At 46.1% G+C, this 22,035-nt stretch overlaps 1 protein-coding gene across 7 annotated transcripts; it reads left to right on the top strand.

Annotated features, from left to right (window-relative positions):
* Window positions 1-4: 4 nt before the first annotated feature.
* On the top strand, window positions 5-20,732 carry SLC22A14 (solute carrier family 22 member 14). Of its 7 annotated transcripts, none has more exons than XM_072941005.1 (12): window positions 33-56; window positions 4,241-4,329; window positions 8,435-8,950; window positions 9,680-9,783; window positions 9,990-10,144; window positions 11,095-11,263; window positions 15,917-16,037; window positions 16,307-16,401; window positions 16,672-16,886; window positions 18,588-18,696; window positions 19,298-19,501; window positions 20,363-20,732. In XM_072941005.1, exons 3-12 carry the CDS (start codon window positions 8,435-8,437, stop codon window positions 20,544-20,546), a joined length of 1,872 nt encoding a protein of 623 aa, XP_072797106.1. In that variant the 5' UTR covers window positions 33-56; window positions 4,241-4,329; the 3' UTR covers window positions 20,547-20,732. The 7 variants fall into 7 exon arrangements, with proteins under 7 accessions (XP_072797107.1, XP_072797106.1, XP_072797103.1 ...); XM_072941001.1 differs by lacking the exon at window positions 33-56 and adding an exon at window positions 93-257 and having other exon boundaries at window positions 4,241-4,290; XM_072941006.1 differs by lacking the exon at window positions 4,241-4,329 and having other exon boundaries at window positions 5-56.
* The last annotated feature ends 1,303 nt before the right edge of the window (window positions 20,733-22,035 follow it).

The following is a 22,035-nucleotide window of genomic DNA, read 5'->3' on the forward strand; positions in this document are numbered from 1 at the left end:
ACCGTGGAACCCAGGGGTTCTGCCTCCGTGTCTGGCTGGGCCTGGATTGTGGTCAGGTGGGCCCTGGCTTTGGCTTGTAGTCCTGTCTCCAGGGAGAAGGGACTGGGAGGGTGTGGAGGATGGCAATTATGATGACACTGGCAATTGTGGGACCGCCTTCTCAGCACAGATGTGGACAGGAGCCCACCAGGGCCTGTTTGGCTGTGGGGGGTCTGTGGAAGGAGCAGGCTGCCCTCCCGGGAAGCGTGAGTTCCCAGGTGTGGCACCTGGCCATTTCCTGCTCTCACTCGGGGGGCCTGCTCCTGACCATACCACCCTGTTCCAAGCCTCTATTTCCTCTTTTGTACACTGAGAACCTATTAACCTGGGGCCTGTCCTCCTGTCAGGGGATCTTTGGGAGCAAGTGTTCCAAGGTCTTGCAGACTGTCAGGCCCCTGCAGATATTTGGATGATGCTAGGGGGACACTGAAGGGAACCCTGCAGGGGAGGCTGGCTCCCGGCCCAAGAGCCAGATCTCTGTGAGCAAAGCAAAGGTTCCCTTCCCCGCTTCCATCCCTGAGAAGTCTCCTCTATCCTGTGACACCCCTTCCAGCCTCAGACACACACACTGTATTAGTTTCCTGTTGCTGCTGTAACAACTTACCACAAACCTTGTGGCTTAAAACAACACAAATTTATTACCTTATAGTTCTGGAGGTCAGAAGGCTCAAATGGGTCTCACTGGGCTAAAATCAAGGTGTCACAGGGCTGCATTCCTTTCTGGAGGCTCTAGGGGAAAATTCATTTCCTTGCCTTTTTCAGCTTCTAGAAACTGCCCACATTCCTTGGCTCATGGTCCCCTTGTACCTTCAGCACCAGCAAAGGCTGGTCAAGGCTTAACAGATGCAGCTGAAGTTTATTCAGTTTCACTGCTATATTATATTGTATTCCACTATATAAATAGACAACAGTTTATCCTTTCCTCTGCTAATGGGCATTTGGGCTTTTTTTTTTTTTTTTTCGTATTTGAAGTGTGTTGTCAAAAGTGTGTTGGGACTTTTCTTGGATCATATGTTCAACTGTTTCCCCAGAGTATATGCCTGGGACTAGAGTTGCTGGATCATGAGATGGGGGAATATGCAGCTCTATGGGACAACGCCAAATTGTTTTCCAAAGTGGAACTATGAATAACCCTGCCAGAAATGTATGAAAGATAGACCCTTGGTATTGTCAGACTTCATAAGTTTTCTCCAGCAGATGAATGTAAATATCTCATTATGGTCTTGATTTTAATTTCCCTTATTATTAAAGAGGTTGAGCATTTCTTCACACGTTTGTATAAATTTCATTTTCGAAATGCCCATTCATGTCTGTTCCCATTTTTCTACTGTCTTTATATTATTGATCTATTGGGCTCTTTATATATTCTTGATGGGTTTTTTTTTGACAGTAGTGTTTATAGTATATTCTCCTAGTTATGACTTTTTAAATTTTATGATTTTCATTTTTAAATAGTCAAATTTATATTTAAGCATTTTTTGGTTAGCATAAAATAGCAAGCTTTTGTGTCCTGATTAAGCAATCTTTTTTCACCTGAGAGTCAAAAATATATTCCCTGTATTTTCTACTAAAAGTTTGTATTCTTTAAATCTAGGTCCATTTTAATAGAGCTAAAATTTCTGTTTATGATGTGAGACATGAATCTAATGTTAATTTTTTTCTACTTACTGATCTGTCATGATAGTCTCTCATATCAAGACCTTGTCTGCATAAATCTATTTCTACTTCCTTTATTTCTGTCTTAACTTTATAATATCCTGTATTTATTTGGGTTTATTCCTACTGTTTATTTTTCACTTCTTCTAATGGGGATTTAGTTTATAAATTTTCAGTCTTTCTGATTTTCTATTATAAAGCAATTAAAACTATAAATTTCCCACAGACTACCACTTTTTATACCACCCAGGAGTTTTGATATAGTATAGTTTTCACTTATAATCAGTTATACTATCACTAATTTATAAAAAATCAAAATTTTCATTATGATCTCTTTGACTTCTGAGATAGTCACAAGTTTATTAAAATACGAATTTATAAAACTTACAAATAAAATTTAGAAAAAATATATATATTCCATGTTCATGGGTTGGAAGATTCAATATTCTTAAGATGTCACTTCTTCCCAACTTCATCTATAGATTCAATACAATCTCAGTCAAAAGCATAGCAAGCTATTCTGCAAGTATCAACAAACTGATTTTAAAATTCAAATGGAAAGGCAAAAGGCCTAGATACTCAACATAATAGTGAAGAAAAACAAGGTTGGAGGCTTCACACTACCTGATTTTAAGACTTCCAATGGAGTCTTCCATAATCAAAATAGCATGGTATTTATGAAAGAGCAGGCACATAGAACCATGGAACAGAATAGAGTCTAGAAATAGACCCATGTAACTATTGTCAACTGGTCAAAGAAGCAAAAGCATTCAATGGAGAAAGGATAGTCTTTAAAAACGTTACTGGAATAAGTGGATGACCATATGCAAAAATTTAATGTAAACACAGATTTACATCCTTAACAAAAATTAATTTGAAGTAGATCATAGACCTAAATGTAAAATGCAAAACTATATAAAACTTTTAGAAGACAACATAGGAGAAAATCTAAATGACCTTGCTTTTGGTAGTGAGTTTTTAGATACAACACTAAAGGCAAAATCTATGAAAGAAAAATATTGATAAGTTGGACTTTCTTAAAATAAGAAACTTTTGCTCTGCAAAAGGTGCTGTTAAGAGAATAAAAAGGAAAGCCACAGACTGGAGAAAGTATTGGCAAAACATATCTGATAAAAGATGTGTATCCAAAATATACACAGAACTCAAAACTCAACAATGAAGAAGTAAACATCCCAATTAAAAAATGGGCAAAACTGGGGGGAGGATAAAGCTCTGTGGCAGAGAGAAGGCTTAACATGCACGAGGTCCTGGGTTCAATCCCCAATACTTCCATTTAAACAAACAAAGAAACCTAATTAACCCCCCTCCCCCCCAAAACAGGCAGAAGATCTGAAAAGATAACTCAGATAACTCATCAAAGAAGATACACAGGTGGCAAATCAGCATATGAAGAGATGCTCAACATTATTTGTCGTTAGGGAATTGCAATTTAAAAGAATGCAAAAATGAAAGAATGAAATAACATTACACATCTATTATTATGGCTAAAATCCAATAAACTGACAATACCAATTACTGGCAAGGATGCCAAACAAGAATTTTCATTCATTGGTGGTGGGAGTGCAAAATAGTATAACTACTTAGGAAGGCTGTTTGGCGGTTTCTCACAAAGATAAACAGTTTTACCATATGATCCAGCATTCGTGTTCCTAGATCTGAAAATTATGTCCACACAAAAACCTGCATGCAAATGTTTATAGCAGTTTTATTCACAGCTGCCAAATACTGGAAGCAACCGGGATGAATGGATGGAAGCAGTAGATGAATGGATAAACAAACTGTAGTACATGGATATGTTGAAATATTATTCAGCTGTTTAAAAAGTGAGCTCTTAAGCCGTGAAAAGATATGGATGACCCTTAGGTGCATACTGCTTAGTGAAAAAAGCCAGTCTGAAAATGCTATATAATGTATGATTCCAGCAACATGACATGCTGGAAAAGGCAAGATATACTGTAAAAAGATCAGTGGTTGCCAAGGGGTTGAGAGGAGAGAGGAGGGTTTACTAAGTGGAGCATAGGAGATTTTTTAGGGCAGTGAGACTTCTGTCTGATACTCTAAATAGTAGATACATGACTCTCTGCCTTTGTCAAAACCCATACAACTTTACAGCCCAAAGAGCGAACCTTGCTGTATACAAATTTTAAAAAAATCATTTAGGAGATGGAAGGACTACAGGATGGAATGCAGACAGTGATAAATGAATATAACTATATTACAAATGTATGAAAAATATATGGGAATTTTAAATTAAGCTATTAAGCTGTCTGTTAGTGACTTCTAATTTAACTGCACTATAGTCAGAAGACAGGTATATACCATGCCTGTTCTTTAAAATTTGTCGAGGCTTCCTTTATTGCCTAGTGCCTGATAAAGTTTTGCAAATGCTCCAAGTAAGCTTGAGAAAAATGTGTATTCTCTAGTTGTTAGATGCAGAATTTGATAAACGTCCATTAGATTAAGTTTGTTAACTATGTTTTTCAAACAATCTATACATTTTTATCTTTTTGGCCCCTCAAAAAAGGTGCATTGAAATTTCTCTATGACATTGGAGCTGTCCATTTCTCCTGTGAGGTATACCCATTATTTTATATACTTGAAGACATTTATTAGGTTTGTATATAATTAAAATTAATTTTTAGATAATGAATCTGTATTCCAAATGATACTTTATCTTATGTTTTTGGTAATAACATACCTTAATCAGGTTTCTCTTGATTAATGTTTGCCTAATATAACTTTTTATCCTTTTACTCTCAGCCTTTTCATATCCTTATGCTTTAACTGTGCCTTCTTACAGGGTGACCAAGTTGTCATCAAAATCAAGACCCCTGTGAGAAGGAAAAGAGGCAGTATGAATTATTACAGAAGCACAAAGACATAAACTGGCTATGTTCTGGGAAAACTGGGAAATATTGGCTGCCATATTTAAAAACAGCATATATTTAAAACTCAATCCAACTATCTTTTTTTATATATTTTTTTTTATTGAAGTATATAGTCAGTTTACAATGTTGTGTCAATTTCTGGTGTACAGCATAATGCTTCAGCCATACAGAAACATATATTTATTCATTTTCATATTCTTTTTCAGTATAAGTGACTCTAAGATATTGAATATAGTTCCCTGTGCTATGCAGTATAAACTTGTTTTCTATTATATATATATATATATATATATATTAGTTAGTATCTGCAAATCTCAAACTCCCAATTTATCCCTTCCCACCCACTTCCCCCCTTGGTAACCATAAGTTTCTTTTCTATGTGAGTTGGTTTCTGTTGTATAAATAAGTTCGTTTGTCTTTTTTTTTTAAGATTCCACATATAAATGATACTATATGGTATTTGTCTTTCTCTTTCTGGCTTACTTTACCTAGAATAACAATCTCCAGATCCATCCATGTTGCTGCAAAAGGCATTATTTTATTCTTTTTTATGGCCGAGTAGTATCCCCTTGTATAAATGTACCACAGCTTCTTTATCCAGTCATCTCTTGATGGACATTTAGGTTGTTTCCATGTCTTAGCTATTGTATATAGTGCTGCTATGAACGTTGGGGTGCATGTATATTTTTGCATTAAGGTTCCTTCTGGATATATAGATGCCCAGGAGTGGGGTTGCTGGATGATGTGGTAAGTCTATTTTTAGTCTTTTGAGGAATCTCCATATTGTTTTCCATAATGGCTGCACCAAACTACATTCCCACCAACAGTGTAGGAGGGTTCCCTCCAGCAGTTATCATTTGTGGGCTTTTGAATGATGGCCCTTCTGACTGGTGTGAGGTGATACCTCATTGTAGTTTTCATTTGCATTTCTCTGATAATTGCGATATTGAGCATTTTTTCATGTGCCCATTGGCCATTTGTATGTCTTCATTGGATAATTGCTTTTTAGGACTTCTGCCCATTTTTGGATTGGGTGGTTTGTTTTTTTTTTTCTTATTAAGTTGTATGAGCTGTTTATATATTCTGGAAATCAAGCCCTCATCAGTTTCATCTTTTGCAAATATTTTCTCCCATTCCATAGGTTGTCTTTTTGTTTTGCTTATGGCTTCCTTTGCTGTGCAAAAGCTTATAAGTTTAATCAGGTCCCATTTGTTAATTTTTGCTTTTATTTCTGTTGCCTGGGTGGACTGCCTTGGGAAAACATTGCTGAGATTTATGTCAAACAGTGTTTTGCCTGTGTTTCCTTCTAAGAGATTTATAGTGTCTTGCCTTATGTTTAAATCTTTACGCCATTTTGAATTTTGTGTGTGTGTGTATGATGTGAGGGAGTGTTCTAACTTCATTGATTTACATGCAGCTGTCCAGTTTTCCCAACACCATTTGCTAAAGAGACTCTGACAGTGTCTTTTAACTAGTGATGATATACTTTGATTCATTTTTCCAACCACAACGACTGAAATCCACTTTTTCTGTTTCTTTTTTTCTCCTCTTTCTCTCACTTTTTCTAGATTGAGGTTTTGTTTTTGTTTTTCCCTTTAGTCTACCTTCTTCCACTACTGTTTTCTAGCTATATTATTATAGTGGTTATCCTTGAAATTTTATCATATAAAGGTAACTTTGAAATGTAAATTTGGCTTCTTTCTCCTACACCTTGAGCAATACAACAGAAAGATTTTAGGGTACTCTGGCTCTGACCATTCCCATCCTGGTATATATTATTGCTGCTCACCATTTTATCTTTTTTTTTTAACTCTACAGTTGAACAGAATTTCTATTAATGCAGTCAATATTTGAATTTGGTTATATGTTTACCATTTTGATTGCTTATCACTGCATCTCAGGCTGTCCTCCTGACATATAATTTTCCTCTTCCTTATCCTACACAAGTTAAGTCAGGTCTCTTGCCCTCAATTTTTGACTATAACTGTCTTTATTTCACTCTAGTTCTTGACAGATAATTCTGCTGAGTAAGCAGTTCTAGGTTTGCTATTATTTCCTATCAACACATTGAAAATACTCTTCACTCTCTGCTGGTTTTCTTGTTACTTAACAACTTGACTTTTTTTTTTTAACGTATTAAAGTTTATTTTAAAAGGTAAAGTTTTATGTATCCTTTTAAAAATGAAAGTTCAAAAGTTTTAAGAGTTAAGCAATGAGTCTTCAATATTATAAAGCTATTTATAACAATCATTAAAGTAGTGGTAACATTTTACCCTTATAAAAATGTTACAGAATTCAGATCACAACTTGGATCCTCAGTGAGTCAAGTGTCTTCTCTTACACAGGAAGGGTTTTGTCAGTTTGAAGATAAAATTCCTCCAGATATGCTGTCCACAACTTTTGTTTCTTAACAGAAGACTATGGATTCCACTCATTTGTCTGTGATCTGTCTTCTCTCTAGATGTTTTTGAAGATCTTTTCTTTGTCACCAGTGCTCTGCAGCCTTGTTGCAATGGGTTTCTCTTTTATTTACTCTGCTTGGGATACGCTGCTTCCTGAATCTAAGGATTCATGTTTTTCAACTTTTAGAAAATGGATCGCTTTCATCTCTTTAAACATCGCTTCTCCCGTTCTCCCACCAGGCCTCCAACTAGATGTGTGTTAAATCTTCTATCTTTCAAATCTCTTTACTTCTCTTTCACATTTCAGCTGTGTACTCCAGTTAGCTAATTCTTCTCGTCAAATCTATGTAACCTTCCCTTTAGTCTTTTTTTTTAAATTGAGGTATAGTCAGTTTATAATGTTGTGTTCCCTTTAATCTTTTTACTGCAACAACAGTAAATCAACAGTTTTGATTTGTACAAGTTCGGTGTCTTCCCTCCAAAGGTGTCTGCTCTTTGCCTCTGATTGTAAGTCCATTTCTGTAATTACAACTTTCATCTCTTTAAAAAGTTTGTCTGATAGCTGTTCTGCATTCTAACATTTCCAACATCTGCAGTCTAAGTCTCTTGTTTCTTCTTTCCATTGACTCTCACAGTGACTTAACTTCTCATGGGTTTGACATTTGTTCTGAGCCCTTTGCTTCATCTTGATCTGTGAGAGCCTTGCAAGCTTAATTTGGAGAAATTTTTCTTCAGCGAAGACTTGCATCTGCTTCTGCTGGTCGTCAAGGGGTGCCCCAACCCAGGACGTCTTCAGCCCCACTGAAGGTAGCAGCTCAAAACAGAGTTTCAAGCTTAGTCTCCCCTCCTTGCTGCTGTCCCGAGAGCATAGCCTTCCAGTTGCTGTTGTTACCTCACTCCTCCCCCTCACCTGCCCTTCTAGTTCGGCTCTCTGCTGCTGTCTGTCACTCTACCATTTTGGTGCCCACCTCTAAGGTCAAGGCTTCCAGTCACCCACCTTGGCTTCAATTCTTGGCAACTTCTGAGCCCAATTTTTGTTTTAAAGGAATGGTCCATGAAGACCTCGCCTACCTTTTGTAAGACTGTGGTGCCTGGATATGTGTGTGTGTAAACAGAGTTTCAGCTGTGGGGAAATTGTAGGAGACCTTGTCAGAATTTAGTCATTCATGACAATAGAAGCATAGCATTTTCTAAAACATTAAAAAAAAATCTTAAGTGCACTAAAAAGCAGGAATGGGTGGGCCAATGGTAGGGTCTTATTAACTAAGAAACTTCAGAAGCAAAGGAGGGAATTACAGAGAACATCAGGGCTGGAATCTAAACTGTTCTAAGCCAGAGGCCAGTTTCTGGCCAGTGGCTCCCATGATGGTCTCTGATGTCTGAAAAGTGGTGTCAGTAGAGGCTGAGCTGCATCCTTTCTTTGAGCAGATGGCAAAGGAAAACAACTCCATGGCGGAGCTCAAATCCCAGCATAATTTCAGGAGCTTCAACCAACATGAGGCAGCAGAATGCCCCCGCTCCTTGTCCCTGGAGGGGCTACTGTGCAGATTGAAGGCCATAGAAGCCAAGAAGGATGACAAGTTTGCCAACATCCTGAATGCAGTGGGGGAGTTTGGCACATTCCAGCGGAGGCTGGTGGCCCTCACCTTCATTCCCAGCATCCTGTCTGCCTTCTTCCTGTTTGCTGACATCTTCGTGTTCACACCCCAGAAGCCCTATTGCAACACCAGCTGGATACTGGCAGTTGGACCCAACTTGTCAGAGGCTGAGCAGATGAATCTGACCCTGCCCCGAGAATCCAATGGCAGTTTCCTGACATGCCTCATGTACGTGCCTGTGGACTGGGATCTGAATTCTATCATCCAGTTTGGCCTCAACCACACAGACACATGTCAAGATGGATGGATCTATCCTGAGGTGAAGAAGAGGTCACTCATCAATGAGGTGTGCCTTGTCCTGAGTTGTCTGTAGCTACCCTACGGCCCCAGAGATGTGCCCTCACCCTCACTGAGCAGGTGGGGAAACCGAGGCTCAGAGAGGGGAAGCAGTTGGCCCAAGGTCACCTGGCAGAGGGAGGGCCAGGGCAGTAACAGGATTCCGTTGGGCAGCTCTGGTCTTGCCTGTCTTAGCCAGGAAGCTAGAGTGGATTGGGGGTGGGGTGGGGGCAGATGGCAGATGGCAGAAAGCAGGGTTTGCCGTCTGTCTGGGGAATTGCTTCTGTGGTTGTGGCTCTGCCCTCTGAAATCGCAGAAGATAGGGAATTAGGAAAAGAAGTATCTTTGATCTGGTACCCCTCACGGCGTTTCTCAGCCTGCGCCGCCAGCTGGGCCTTTCACAGCACAGACCTACCCAGTTTGGTTTTCTAGGCTGGGACCTAGCATCTGTATTTGGGAAACTGTCTTCAGTGGTTCTGGTCTTTGCTCAGTTACCTGTCCACCTATCCCCCTCTGGGCCTGTGCCTCTGGTCCCTCTCTCCAGGCCTGACTCCCAGAGTCTGCCAGGTGCAGGATGGGACGCAGAGGTAACAGAGCTGAGGCATGCTGCACACACACAGTTACCTGCCCCTGTCCCAGGCACCTTCTGCCTAAAGGCCATCCTGGGGGGAGGCCCAGTCCCTGGACCTTGAAGTCCCTGGATGGAGGCCTGTGGCCAATCCCTGCTTATAACCCCCAGTTTGACCTGGTGTGTGGCAGGGAAGCCAACACGCGTATCGTGCAGATCATGTTCTTGGCAGGCTTCTTGACAGGGTCTCTCATCTTCGGGTTCATAAGTGACAAGTAAGTATCCTCGAGTTCTCTCTGGTCCCCAGGATGCCCCTGCCTCCTCCTCGTGGCCATTCATAGCTGGAGAGTCCCGATTTGGGGGAGGCAAAGGTAGGGGCTCTCCAGGGGCGAGTGAATGGCTGGGGACCTGGTCCTGGGTGGGGCTGGGGCCAGCCGCAGAGGTCCCCACGCTTGGCGCAGCCTCCCTTCCATGCCCGCAGGCTGGGCCGCTACCCCACCATCCTCCTGTCGCTGCTGGGGTTGATCATCTTCGGTTTCGGGACAGCCTTTGTCAGCAACTTTCACCAGTACCTGTTCTTTCGCTTCGGCGTGTCCCAGGCTGTGATAGGCTATGTCATCAGCAGCGTGTCTTTAGGTGAGGCGGGCGCTGGGGTGGGACACTGGGGGCAGGGGCACTGGTGGCAGGCGCGCACCTACCCAGAGCCCGCAGGACAGATGGCGTTGTGGCCCAACCGGGCAGCCAGTGGAGGTCTCGAGATGCCGGAGAATCTGTGCCCACACTGCCCTTGCACCTTCTTCCCCCTGGTACTCCGTACACCCGCCTCGATACCCCTTTCTACCCCCCACGTGGCTTACACCTACTGAGCCCTCAAGAAGGGCCAGGCAGCTGCTAAACCCTCTATAGTATTGTCTCCTTTCATGCTGACAACTCTCTATTCAGTAGACACTACTGTATTATTCCTTTAGCTGAGGGGGATACTTGAGCCTCAGAAAGTTAACCAACTTGATCACGGTCACACAGCGATTAAGTGAAGGACCTGTATGAGGCAAAAGCCCCCAGTGCCCATACATTTATTCAGCCTCACAGCTGCCATCACCTGGTGTGGAACCCTGCCCCCGGTTCTCATCGGGTGCTTTCCAGAGCCCAGCCAGAGGGAACTGGGTTCTCCACAGAGCCCTAGGTCTAGGCGACCAAAGCGCTGATGTACAAAGAGCAATGACAAGGACAGAGATGCCTTGCCTTGCTGTCTGTCGGGCCATGTGTAAGGTACTGTGCCCAGGACAGGCCTTTTCAGTGAGAGGCTGGATGTGTTCAGAGGGAGCAGTCAGGCTGAGGACGGACTGGAGGCTCTCTGTGTGGTTGGGAGCTCAAGCAAGGGGCCTACAGTGTGCCCTGTGGAGCACAGAGGCATTCTGCCTGAGTCTGAAGGTCTGTCTCTGGACCCAGATCCTGAGCAGGCAGAAGAACTTCTGCCCAGTCTGAACCGTCCCGATCAGGGCTGGGGCATCTCAGAAGGCTGGGAGCAGGGGCAGCCCTGGAGATCCTTAGCTGATTATGATTTTGTCCTCTCTGCCTCTGCACAGCCACTGAGTGGCTAGTGGGCGTGCACCGGGCCCACGCCATCATCCTGGAACAGAGCTTCTTCGCTGTGGGGGCCATGTTCCTGACGGGCCTTGCCCACAGCCTTCCCCACTGGCGGCTGCTGTATCTGGTGGGCGGGGCACCTGTGTTCTTCCTCATCTCCTATATCTGGTGAGCAGATGAGTATGGGTCATACACAGGGATGGGCCTCATAGGATGGAGACTGAGGGATGTGGAGGGTCCTCGAAGGGGTGGAGTGGGTGGGATTCTCCCTAGGAGAAAGTGTATGGGATGAGAGGAAAGATTTATGGGCAGAGTCTCTGGAACCCCAGCACTAACCCCCCTCAGAGGAGATCCTCAAAGAAATGTCAGAGAGGTGGTCAGAAAACCAGAAGGAAAAATGCTAAAAGGCAGGAGTTCAAGGACAAGGGAATGATCAAGGTTGAAAGCATGAAAGGTGAGGCAGGGGAAGCGTCTGTTGGCTTTAGTGACCTTGAGGTGGCTTCAGTGGAGTGGCTGGAAGTTGAGGAGGAGCTGAAAAGACAGAGCCATCCAGGAGATGACACCTTCCCAGTGTTGGGCTCAAGCAGGCAAGGGGACAGTGGGGACATCTGTGGGTAGCTAAGACAGAGTCAGGGAAGGGTAGCTGATGTTTGTAATTGTAGGGGAATCACAGACCTGAAAGATTGAAGCTATGAAGTGACAACCGATGGAGCAAAACTTGGAGGAGTCAGGAGGAGGGACTGGGAACAAGAGCTAGATGGCAGTGCCTACTGTGGGCAGGTGGCAAAGGGAGAGGAGCAGAAGAGAAGGCAGACAGGGAGGTGAGAGGGAGAAAGCTGAGATCACCTTGTTAAGGGTTAGGCAGTTCTAACCTCATGGGTGAAGAAATGATCATATGGAATCTTGACATGATCACACTTATCTTTACAAGCTTAAAAGGTAGACGTGAATCTCATGTCTTGAGGGGCTAGAGGGAGGGGTGGGAGGAGAGACTTCAGAGGGTCAGAATAACTTGCCCAAGGTCACACAGCTAAAAAGTGGGGGGCCTGGGATTCGACTCAGCCTGTCTGGCTCCAAAGCCCTTGCATTTTAACCACTGCACCATACATAATATGGACTGTTAAGTGGTGGGGTTAGCAGTTAAAAGTGAAGACACAGGGAGAGTGTAGAGCTCCGTGGTAGAGTGCCTGCGCAAGGTCCTGGATTCAATCCCCAGTACCTCCATTAAGTAATAAATAAATAATCCTAATTACCCTCCCCAATTGTTTTTTAAATGAGGGCACATAAGTGGCTTTGGAGACCTTCCAAATTGTGCAGAAGCTGGAGACCAGCTTTGATCGTCGTCAAGATACCCCTAGTGAGTGTGGGGACCCAGCTAATGCCAGGTGGCATGGCTCTGTCTTGTAACGTGGAAAGAGGGTTTTGTGGCTTGACTTTGAAACATTTTTTAAAATGTTATTGATGCAATAGATGCATATGGTTAAAAGTTAAGTAGTACTGAAAGATTTGCGATGAAAAATAAGTCAACAATTTCAGTTCCCCTCAGCCATCAGATCCTTCTGCCAGAGGCCATCCTGCTCAACTCTGTTAGCTCTTTCTTCCGGTGGCTGTCTACAAAATTCTATACACTACGAGCAGACAGGTTGTTGAACATTTGCTTTCAGCCGCTACCTTCAGATATGTCCTGTCAGCTGTTCCTTCCCTGACACGTGACAATATCTTGGGCCAGTTCCATCTCTTTCTGGCCATTCTTGGTTGTGAGAAGAAGCCTCATTTTGATAATTAAGATTCACTTGCAGTCATTAAAAAATCCAGTCCTGTCCAGTTTCAAACTTGATCTTCTGTCCAGTTCACAGCTTCTCCATGGTGGCTAGCTAGCTCAGCCTAGTGGCCAGAGAGCTTGAAGTCTGTTCTGACCTTTGCTCTTCCTCTGTCTTCCTGCTCTGATCTTCCAGGTTCTAAGCATCAGAGAAAAGAGACAAAAGATGTGGTATCGATGGTCAGCATCTTCTGCCGGGCAGATGTTTGAATGCCTCGGGAGCCCATCTGTGGGTCTTTGGCATGTTGGCATTTCTGAATGCTCCAGGCACTGTCTCTGTGACCTCCCCTGGCTCTTGTCCCTAGCAGTTCACCCCACAGCCTTTTTCTGCAGAGGTCTTCTCACCCTAGCACATGGGGTGCCTTCAAGACATCAGGGTCCACTTGGCTAAATCTCATTGACCTCCCACCTGCCCAGGCTACTGCTAGGTGGCTCCCACCAACCTCCTGCCTGACCATGCCCAGGTGAGAGAGAGGGGCCCCAGTCTCTGGGTTTGTGTAAGTTCTCCAACTTCAGGAGACACATAGGAACTCTCCCAGAAACTCTTCTGTCTGGAGTACCAGGGCAGGCCCAGGGCTTTCTGAGTCAGCCAGCTCCAGCAGGGAAAGGAAAGATAAGCTCCCGTTCTTGGAGACAGTTCCCTTCACCAGGCTTGAGTAGATGAGCAACATGGGGAGGGGATGAGATTCAAGACCCCTCCACTTTCATAAACAGGAAATTTCCAGTCTTTTCTAAGTGGCTGGGGAAGTGGCTGCTGGGCTGTTTCGCATTTTTTTTAGTAAGTCCTGTCCTGAATGTGGTAACGTCTCTCTTAAGAATGTGAGGTTCCCAGCCATTCTTACCAGCTTTAGGACTTTAGCTGAAATTCCAGGACAAAAAATTTTATATAACATTGGAGCTTGTTTTATGAAGATAAAACTGCAAAATATTCTCAAATGTTTCTGAGGCTACAAGTTAAAAGTTTTCTTTTTTCTTTTTTAAATTTTTAAAAAACTTTCTTTTTTTGTTTTTGTTTTTTGGTGGGGGGAGGTAATTAGGTTTATTTATTAATTATTATCATTTTTTAAAAAAAGAGGTACTGGGGATTGAAACCAGTACTTTGTGCAGGCTGAGCATGTGCTCGACCGCTGAGTTATACCCACCCACTAAAATTTTCTTTTTTTTTCTTCCTTTTTCCTTTCCTGTTCCCTATACTGTCTGTGTCCTTTGGGGTCCATTTTTTGGAGGGCTTCATTATTTTGAACTCTTTCATTTGGGAGGTTTTCTTTAATATCTGGTGATCTTGGATCATTCCTTTATATTTAAAGAGCAAGTCACTAAGAAGCTAATGGGGGAAACTGTGAGCAGGAGCTGGTTGTCTGACTGGTAATCCTTTAGGACAATGGATCACAAATTGACTGGAGCATCGGAATCACCCGAGGACTTGTTAAAACATTGAGAATGGAGCCGTGCTCCCAGAGTTTCTTGCTCAGCAGGATGGGTGTGGGGCCCAAGGATCTGCATTTCCAGCAAGTTCCCAGGAGATGCTGATGTGGCTGGTCCGCTGACCACACTTTGAGAACCACTGTTCACTACTGGGTGAATAGGTGGCAGGTGACTTTTCCCTGAGGGGGATTCATAAGGCCAGGGAGATGCCTGGCCCAGGCTGTTGTGCTCCCCTCAGGGCTGAGGGCTGGACTCTTGTAGCATGATGGGACTTGCCCTCAGTTCTTCTCCTGACCCTCAGCCTTGCTCCCACTATTGACGCATCTCTTTTTCCTCAGCCTCCTCTCTGCTCGGGGCAAGCTACCCGCATCTGAGGACGGGGATATCCGGGGTCTTCTGGACCCGGGAGGACAGTCCTCCTCTGTGGCAGGGGCTTTGCTTGCCCACCCAGTCAGCCCACTTCTTCCACTCCCAGGCTTCATGCACTTGTTATATCTTTCTTCCACTCCCTCCCCCTGTGTACTCTCTCCCACTCTTTTTGTCCTTGAGAATTGGTATCTTATTTCATTCCTTTTTAGATGGGCATGTGGTCAATCTCCCAACTTTTTTGAAGAAGTCCCAGTTAGCTGACCTTCTTGAGGACAGTTTCTCTAGCTTTAGAGTGGAGAAGGATCCCAGGATGACTGGTTGCTGGCCCCTGGGGGGAAGGGGCAGGAGCAGGGACAGGTAGAGGGAATGACGTCATCTCTGGAGTCCTGGGCACGTGTTTACCATGACCAGCCAGAGTTCTGGCTGGTGCGAGAGGGGGAGGGTTGCAAGAATTCAGGAGGGGCTGATGGTGTAGTTTTGTCAAGAGTGCTTAGCAGGGGACTGAGGTTCATACCAGCTCTGCCTCTGTGACCTTGGGCAAGCCCTCAATCCCCGAGACTGAGAATAAAATGGGAATAATCATCCTGGGTCCAGGCTTGGGCCAGACTGAACAACCTGACGTAGCTAAGGGCACTGAAGACGCGCTTTAAGTGCTAATCTGTGTGGATCTGACGGCCTGGGAGCCTTGGGAAGAACTGAGGGCCTGAGGTTACTCTGAGCTCACAGGCAATGGGAGCTGTAGGGGGAGGGGTGGGACTGAGTGGAGACCTCTGTTCAGCCAGGCAGAGGCTGGGCCCTGGGGTCAGGCCTGGGTCCTGCCTCCTAGACTTTCCAGGCTTTTAAGAGACAGAAGAAACAGGAGAATCCTCAACTCTGAGAATAAGGCTTTAATAGAGGGTGTAGGCATGGAAGACAGTGCCCCCCAAGACAGAAAACAGCTCCTAGAGGTGGCTGAGACGGGAGGAAGCTGTGATGCAGAGCAGCGAGTGGCCAGGGTGTCACTGGGCAGCAGCAGGTACTGTGCGTGACTTGGGCAGGGGAAGGGCTGACTGCCGGGGGCAGGGAGGCAGGGAGCAGAGGTTCAAGGCCTCCAACATTTGAGTCACCTCATGCTAGAGCAGGATGGCCACAGCTGAGACTGGGATGGGCTCAGCCTTGGTCTGTAGGGCATCTTGGAGTGATGGATAAGAGAGGGGCGGGCCCTGCAGGATTCTCCCAGAGTCTCCCCGGTGGCTGATGATGAAAGGGAAGCTGAATGAGGCCAAGCAGGTGCTGTGCTACGCAGCTGATGTGAACAAGAAGACCATCCCTTTGAACCTACTAGATAAGGTAAGAGGACTCAGGCCTGGAATGGGGCCAGGGCAGGGGCTGTGCAAGGGCCTCTACTCCCTCATCCTTTCAGGTAGGACTGCGGCCTAGAGGGGTATCCCCAGCCCACTGCTTGAGGAGAATGGTGACAGCAAAATCCAGCCCTGCCAGGGCAAGGCCAGAGTCCAGGCTGGCCCTGTGGCGGGCTGGCGTGCCTTGTGGGTCCTGTGAGGGTAGGGAGCAAGCTGGGGTCTTGGCCCTGCCTCTGGCTGGTCCTGCTTGTCCCATAGCTCCAGCTGCCTAGAAAGGTGACTAGCTCCTCTATCCTGGACTTCCGTAACGACAGGCACCTCCGCAAGGTGACCTCGGTGATGTGCAGCGTGGGGTGAGTACCCAGGGCTGGCGGCGGGGACTGCCCCGGGCGTGCATGCCAGGAGTCTAGGAAGCGATGGGCGCCAGCAGGCTGCAAGGGGATCCAGGCCGGAGGACCTTGGCATGGCCTGCAGATCCAGATCTCTGGGCTTACTCCTCTCCTCCATTGCCGCCCTGCCGCGCTCTCCTCTGCCTCAGTCTCTGTCCCTGGCCCCGGCTGGGCTGTCCGTGTGGGGCAAGGGTGTCTTCCTCTCTGAGTGGCTCTCTCCTGGCTTCATTCCAGGTTTGCTGTCGGTTACAACTGTCATACATTGAGCTTCAGGATCAGGGAGTTGGGTGTGAACATCTACTTCACCCAAGTGATTCCCAGACTCATGGAGTTGCCTGCCCGGCTGTGCTGCATCTTTCTCCTCGAGCAGTTCAAGAGGAAGCGGAGCCTGTCCTTGACTCTCTTCCAGGGCACCCTCATGTGCTTCCTTAGCCTTATCCTCCCCTCAGGTACAGCCCCCCACCCCGCCCTGCTCCCCCACAGTAACCCCCAGCCTCCAGGCTTCCTCAAAGCCCCTCCCGCATGCCTCCTACCCTGTCCAACCAACAAAACACGCTGGGAGTCAGCCTCATGCATCCACAGCCCACGGCCCTACAGAGCACTGCCCTCTCCAGGACGGTGGGCAGGACAGGGCGCTGGCAGCTCCTGGGGGCCTGGGAGGGGAGGATGTGCTGTCCCAAGGAATCGTCCTTGTGCAGGAGAGTGGGCAGCCTTCTTCTGCCTGGTTCCAATCCACGTCAGAGCTGATAATTAAATGTGAACAGATGCAGCAAAAGTAGTCCTTCAACTGCTACCCCAGTAGTCCTTCATCTGTAGCCTCACCAGGGAAAAAAAATCACCTGCCCACTGAAGACTGAGTGTAACACTGGGCTAAACTCTCAGGAACAATTCTTGCATGGAGGCCATTCCTTCCCAGGAGCACAGTGCCCTGCACCCTGTCAGCTCCAAATTAGGGAAGGGAATGGAAGAATGGGGGCCGGTGGTGGTAATATTTTCAAAATTTCAAAGAACCCTAGGACAATTAACATGCCCCAGGTCGCAAGGCTAGAAGGCAGGGCTGAGGATGTCAGTGTTCATTCATCCAGTCAGAATTGCAGACCATGAGAGCCCCCTCAGCTGCTGGGGCTGCAGTGGGTGAGGCTACACCCAGGATCTGCCACACAGGCTCCCTCACTGTCCCTGGGGGCTGGAAGTTTGTATGTCTTGACCTGGACACTTCCTCTCCCAGGCATTGGCAGTGCTGACTGGCTAAAACAAAGCCATTATTAAATTTCTATTGTTTGGTAGTTTTTTTTTTTAATGGGCCTATAATGAGTCAAGCAGAAATGTTTGAAACTCTCAAATGTGTGAGAGAAACGAGGAATAGAATCCCTGATTAGATCAAATTAGATCTCCGATTTCTCCCAGAGCCAAATGAAGCCAGACCCAGAGCAGGGAGGCAGGAACGGGGCCAGGGCTGGTCCAGCAGAGGCAGACAGGAGAGGAATGGAAGCTCCTGACTCCCAGTCAGTGAGCAGGGGGTCCGGCTCCCAGCTTCCCCATCCCCTTGCCTGAGGAGTCGCGTTTCCCAGGCTCTCTTCTTCCTCCAGTGTACGCATCTGGCTCCCAAAAGTTGAGCATCCTGGAATGTCTAGCTATTCAGGCTCCAGTGACTCATCGCCCCCTTGCCCCTGTCCACCTTGCAGAGGACAAAGGGGAAGGTGGGAGAGCCCTGAGCAGGCAGCCCAGCACACAAGGCACAGGCCTGGGGCTGAGTGGGTGCCCCAGGAGGAGCAGGCGGTGGGGTGGGGGAAGCTGCGTCTCCGTGAACATGGGGAAGACAGAAGAGAGCCTGGAGGCAGAGATGTGGGAGCTGAGTCCAACACAGTAGATGGTGGCCTGAAAGGCCATGGGGGTCCTAGTAGACCTCCCACCCCGCTGACCAACTTCCCCACTGCAGATGTACTAACTCCTGGCCTGGCTAGGCCTCTAGCAGACTGACCCTCCTCTGACCGAATGCCTGAGTCTGCTGACCAGCTGACCAGGTGGTGAGGCTGGACTGTTCAGATGCCTTCTGAGAGGGACCCAGGGAGGGCCAATGGGCAGGCCTCCCCCACCTGCCCCGAGGGAGGATGGGCCCCGACTCAGGTGGCCACCTTGTCTGGCCACAGAGTTGAAATTCCTCTCGGTCTTGATAATCGTGCTTGGAGGGTTCATCCTGGTCGCCTCGGTCACCGTGTTCCTCATCTACACTGCTGAGCTCCTTCCCACTGTCCTCAGGTAGGGGGCCTGGGGGGTGATGGCCGTGGGGGCATGGCGCGGGCGGGGCAGTATCAGGATGAAAACAGCAGCTAAGACTGGTCACTCACCTGGTGACAGGCACCCTGCCCAGCAAGTTACATAGATTACCCCATTTAACCGTCACCAAAAAGTCCCCAACACCATCTTTAACCCTATTTCAGACACGAAATCAGAGAGCTAAGGGTACTGGCTCAAGGTCAGACAAGCAGCTGGAAGAAGTGGGGCGAGGCAGCCTGACTCCAGTCTCTGACTTGCAGCTACTGCCTGAAATGTGTCTGGGCCACTCTGAGGTTCAGGCCCTTCTCCCGGGGAGCCCTTGGTGATGGCCCAGTGTCCTCCTCCCCACCCCCACCCCCACGCCCACACTGTGCTGTGTCGGTCTTACCTCCCCAACTCTTGATTCCATGAAGAAATTACTACCTACTTTGCATCAGTGGAGAACTATATCCTCCAAGGTGGCACAGTGAGCTAGGACACGGTAAAGAGGAGGGTGTGAGGTTTTGGGGAGCTGCTTTTTTATACCCTAGTCAGCCTCTGGGCCCAAGAAACCTCCCAAATAAGATCTTACCTCCTCTTCCAGAACAACAGGTCTGGGGTTAGTGTTTCTGGCCTGGGCGGCTGGATACATCTTGTCCCTGATGATCAGCAGCCAGGGCATCCCCATCCTGCCCATCTTCCTCTGCTGCATCTCAAGCATCATGGCCCTAACCCTCTGTTCCAAGCTGCCAGAAACCCAAGATCACCTCCTCCCTGAAAGCCTGGAGCACTTTCTCCCACTGACGAGGTAGGTGTGGGAGGCTTCTGGCCTGTGGCCAGAACAGGGCCTGGTTCTCAAGCCCATGGCTGTGAGAGCATGTCAGGCACTGTCCATCCCTGCCCCTTTGCCAGAAGGGCCCGTGACACTAGGTCTGAGTCCACAGCAGTCTTGCCAACTCTCCTAGATGCTGTCACCGTCTCTGCCAGCTCCCATCCTGTGGAGATGGGGAGTGCCATGCAGCAGGGTAACAGCATAGTAGTTAAGAACATGGGCTCTGGAGCCAGAGGGCCTGAATCTCTGCTAACACTTCCTAGCATGTGCCCAGAGAAATTATCTAATACCTCTGAGACTCAGTTTCTGCATTTACAAAATGGAATGGTAACACAGTAATAAAAATAGCTGGCTTGTATTGAATGTTCACCAGGGTCAGGTCCTGTTCCATATGCATTCCTTTTCACACTTCATCCTAACAACCGCCACATGCAAGGGAGGTCCTGTCACTATCCCCCATTTTACAGGTGAAAAAACTGAGGCAAAGACATGTAGTCTAGTGTTCCTCTCCCATAGGGTTTTTGGGAAGGTTAAACTCACATAAAGGGATTGGCACAGCGGTACAAGGTAAGTGCTCAGTTAATGCTAGTGATCAAGATGGTGGACAGTGCCCCAAAGATGGAGAAGCATGAAAGGTCTGGCTGGAATTTGGAGATGGGACAGGCCTGATCCTGGGGGCGAGGGTCCCTCATGGGCTCATGCTGAAGCTTGGCTGGTGACCCGTGGGCGTGGGAAAGCGCCACCTCTCAGGAATGCAGAGCCAGGCAAGGCCTGAGCCACTTTTCTCAGGTTCCCAAGCCGTGCAGCTCATGGCTTTTTCTCCACTGGCTTCTTGAGGACCAGGAACGAGGATATGTTGAATGAGGATATATCACGTGATGACGTGACTGAGGAAGTGGCGAAGAACACCATTCTCAACACCATGATGATGAACATGGACCGAGACGTTCTCTCCAACCTGCCTTCCCAGTCCAGAGAAGAGGAAATAGACAGAAGGACTGAGGGCCAGGCCCCTAGATGAGCTTGGGTTGGAGTTGAGTGGCTGGATGTGGGGCCATGGATCCAGGCCATGAATTCCAGGCCCAGTCCAGCTTGCGGGGCAGGGTCAGTCCTGCTCCGAGGCCAGCTGTCAAGACCCAGAAATGGCCCCTTCTCGGGGTGATAGGGTGTGACTCATTCCAATAAAGAGGTACCATGTTGGACTTGAGATGGCTGGGTGAAAATTGGCTGGTGGCTACTATAATGCAGATAAACATTACATGCTGAATCAGACCTACTGAATTAGAAACTCGGCGGGGCTCTGCCCTCCGGGGTACTCTGATGCACACTGAAGTTTGAGATTCACTGAGTTACATTTCAGTAACAGAAAGGGAAAGGTAACACCTTTCCATCCTGGGTAAATTTTAAAATATTTCTAAATAACTCTGAGTCTAAGGAGAAATCACAACAGAAGTTAGAAACTATGTAGTGCTAAATGATAATTAAAAGATTGTGTGTCAAAACTTGTAGATTACAGCTAAAACGACCCTAAGAGGAAAACCTGGAGTCTTTTTTTTTTTACATTTTTTATTGATTCATAATCATTTTATAGTGTTGTGTCAAATTCCAGTGTTCAGCACAATTTTTCAGTCATTCATGGACATATACACACTCATTGTCACATTTTTTTCTCTGTGATTCATCATAACATTTTGTGTATATTTCCCTGGAAAACCTGGAGTCTTAATGCTTATGGCAAGAAAGAAGGAAATTAAGGGGAAAGGATAGCTCAGTGGTAGAGCACGTGCCCAGCACGCACAAGGTCCTGGTTTCAATCCTCAGTACCTTGATTTAAAAAAAAGGAAAGCTGAAGATTAATGAGCTAGGTGTTTCAACTTCAGAAGTTAGAAATGTAATACCTAAATATGCCTATCAAATATATAAAGAATGAAATGATAGAGATGAATGAAATAGAAAACAAACAAATGGAAAATCCTCTGCCAATATTAATTCTTTTAAAAAAGAGAAGGTACAAATGAACAATATTAAGAATTAAAAGAGAAAGAGGTTCCTCAAAAGGTTCAGTTTATGATAAAGCTCTGTATTTACTGATGTGATAAGATGTCTGTGACATAAGTGACATAATGTTTAGAGAAGTTACCAGCTTATGGAACTTCATTCATAATCAGTTATGTAAAATTCAGACATTTATTTAGACATTGAGGGAAGTTCATCAACATGTTGAGTAACTTCCACTGAACAGAAGATTTTAAGAAAATATTTACAATTCTTATTTGTATTTTTGTGTGCTTTGAAATTTAATATATATATGTGCATAATGTTTACAAAGATATTAATTTCCAAAGAGGAGAAACATTTAAAAGTATTTTTTAAGGAAAAATGGTAAGTTCCACTAGTCAAGGAATGTAAAATCCAAACTTACACACCTTTTTTTAGGAGATAGTGGAAGAGAAAATACTTCTGAACTAATTTAGGAGACTTGCAAAGCCTTGATTAAAACACACACCCGG

Source organism: Vicugna pacos, chromosome 17 (assembly GCF_048564905.1).
Source record: "Vicugna pacos chromosome 17, VicPac4, whole genome shotgun sequence".
NCBI lineage: Eukaryota > Metazoa > Chordata > Mammalia > Artiodactyla > Camelidae > Vicugna > Vicugna pacos.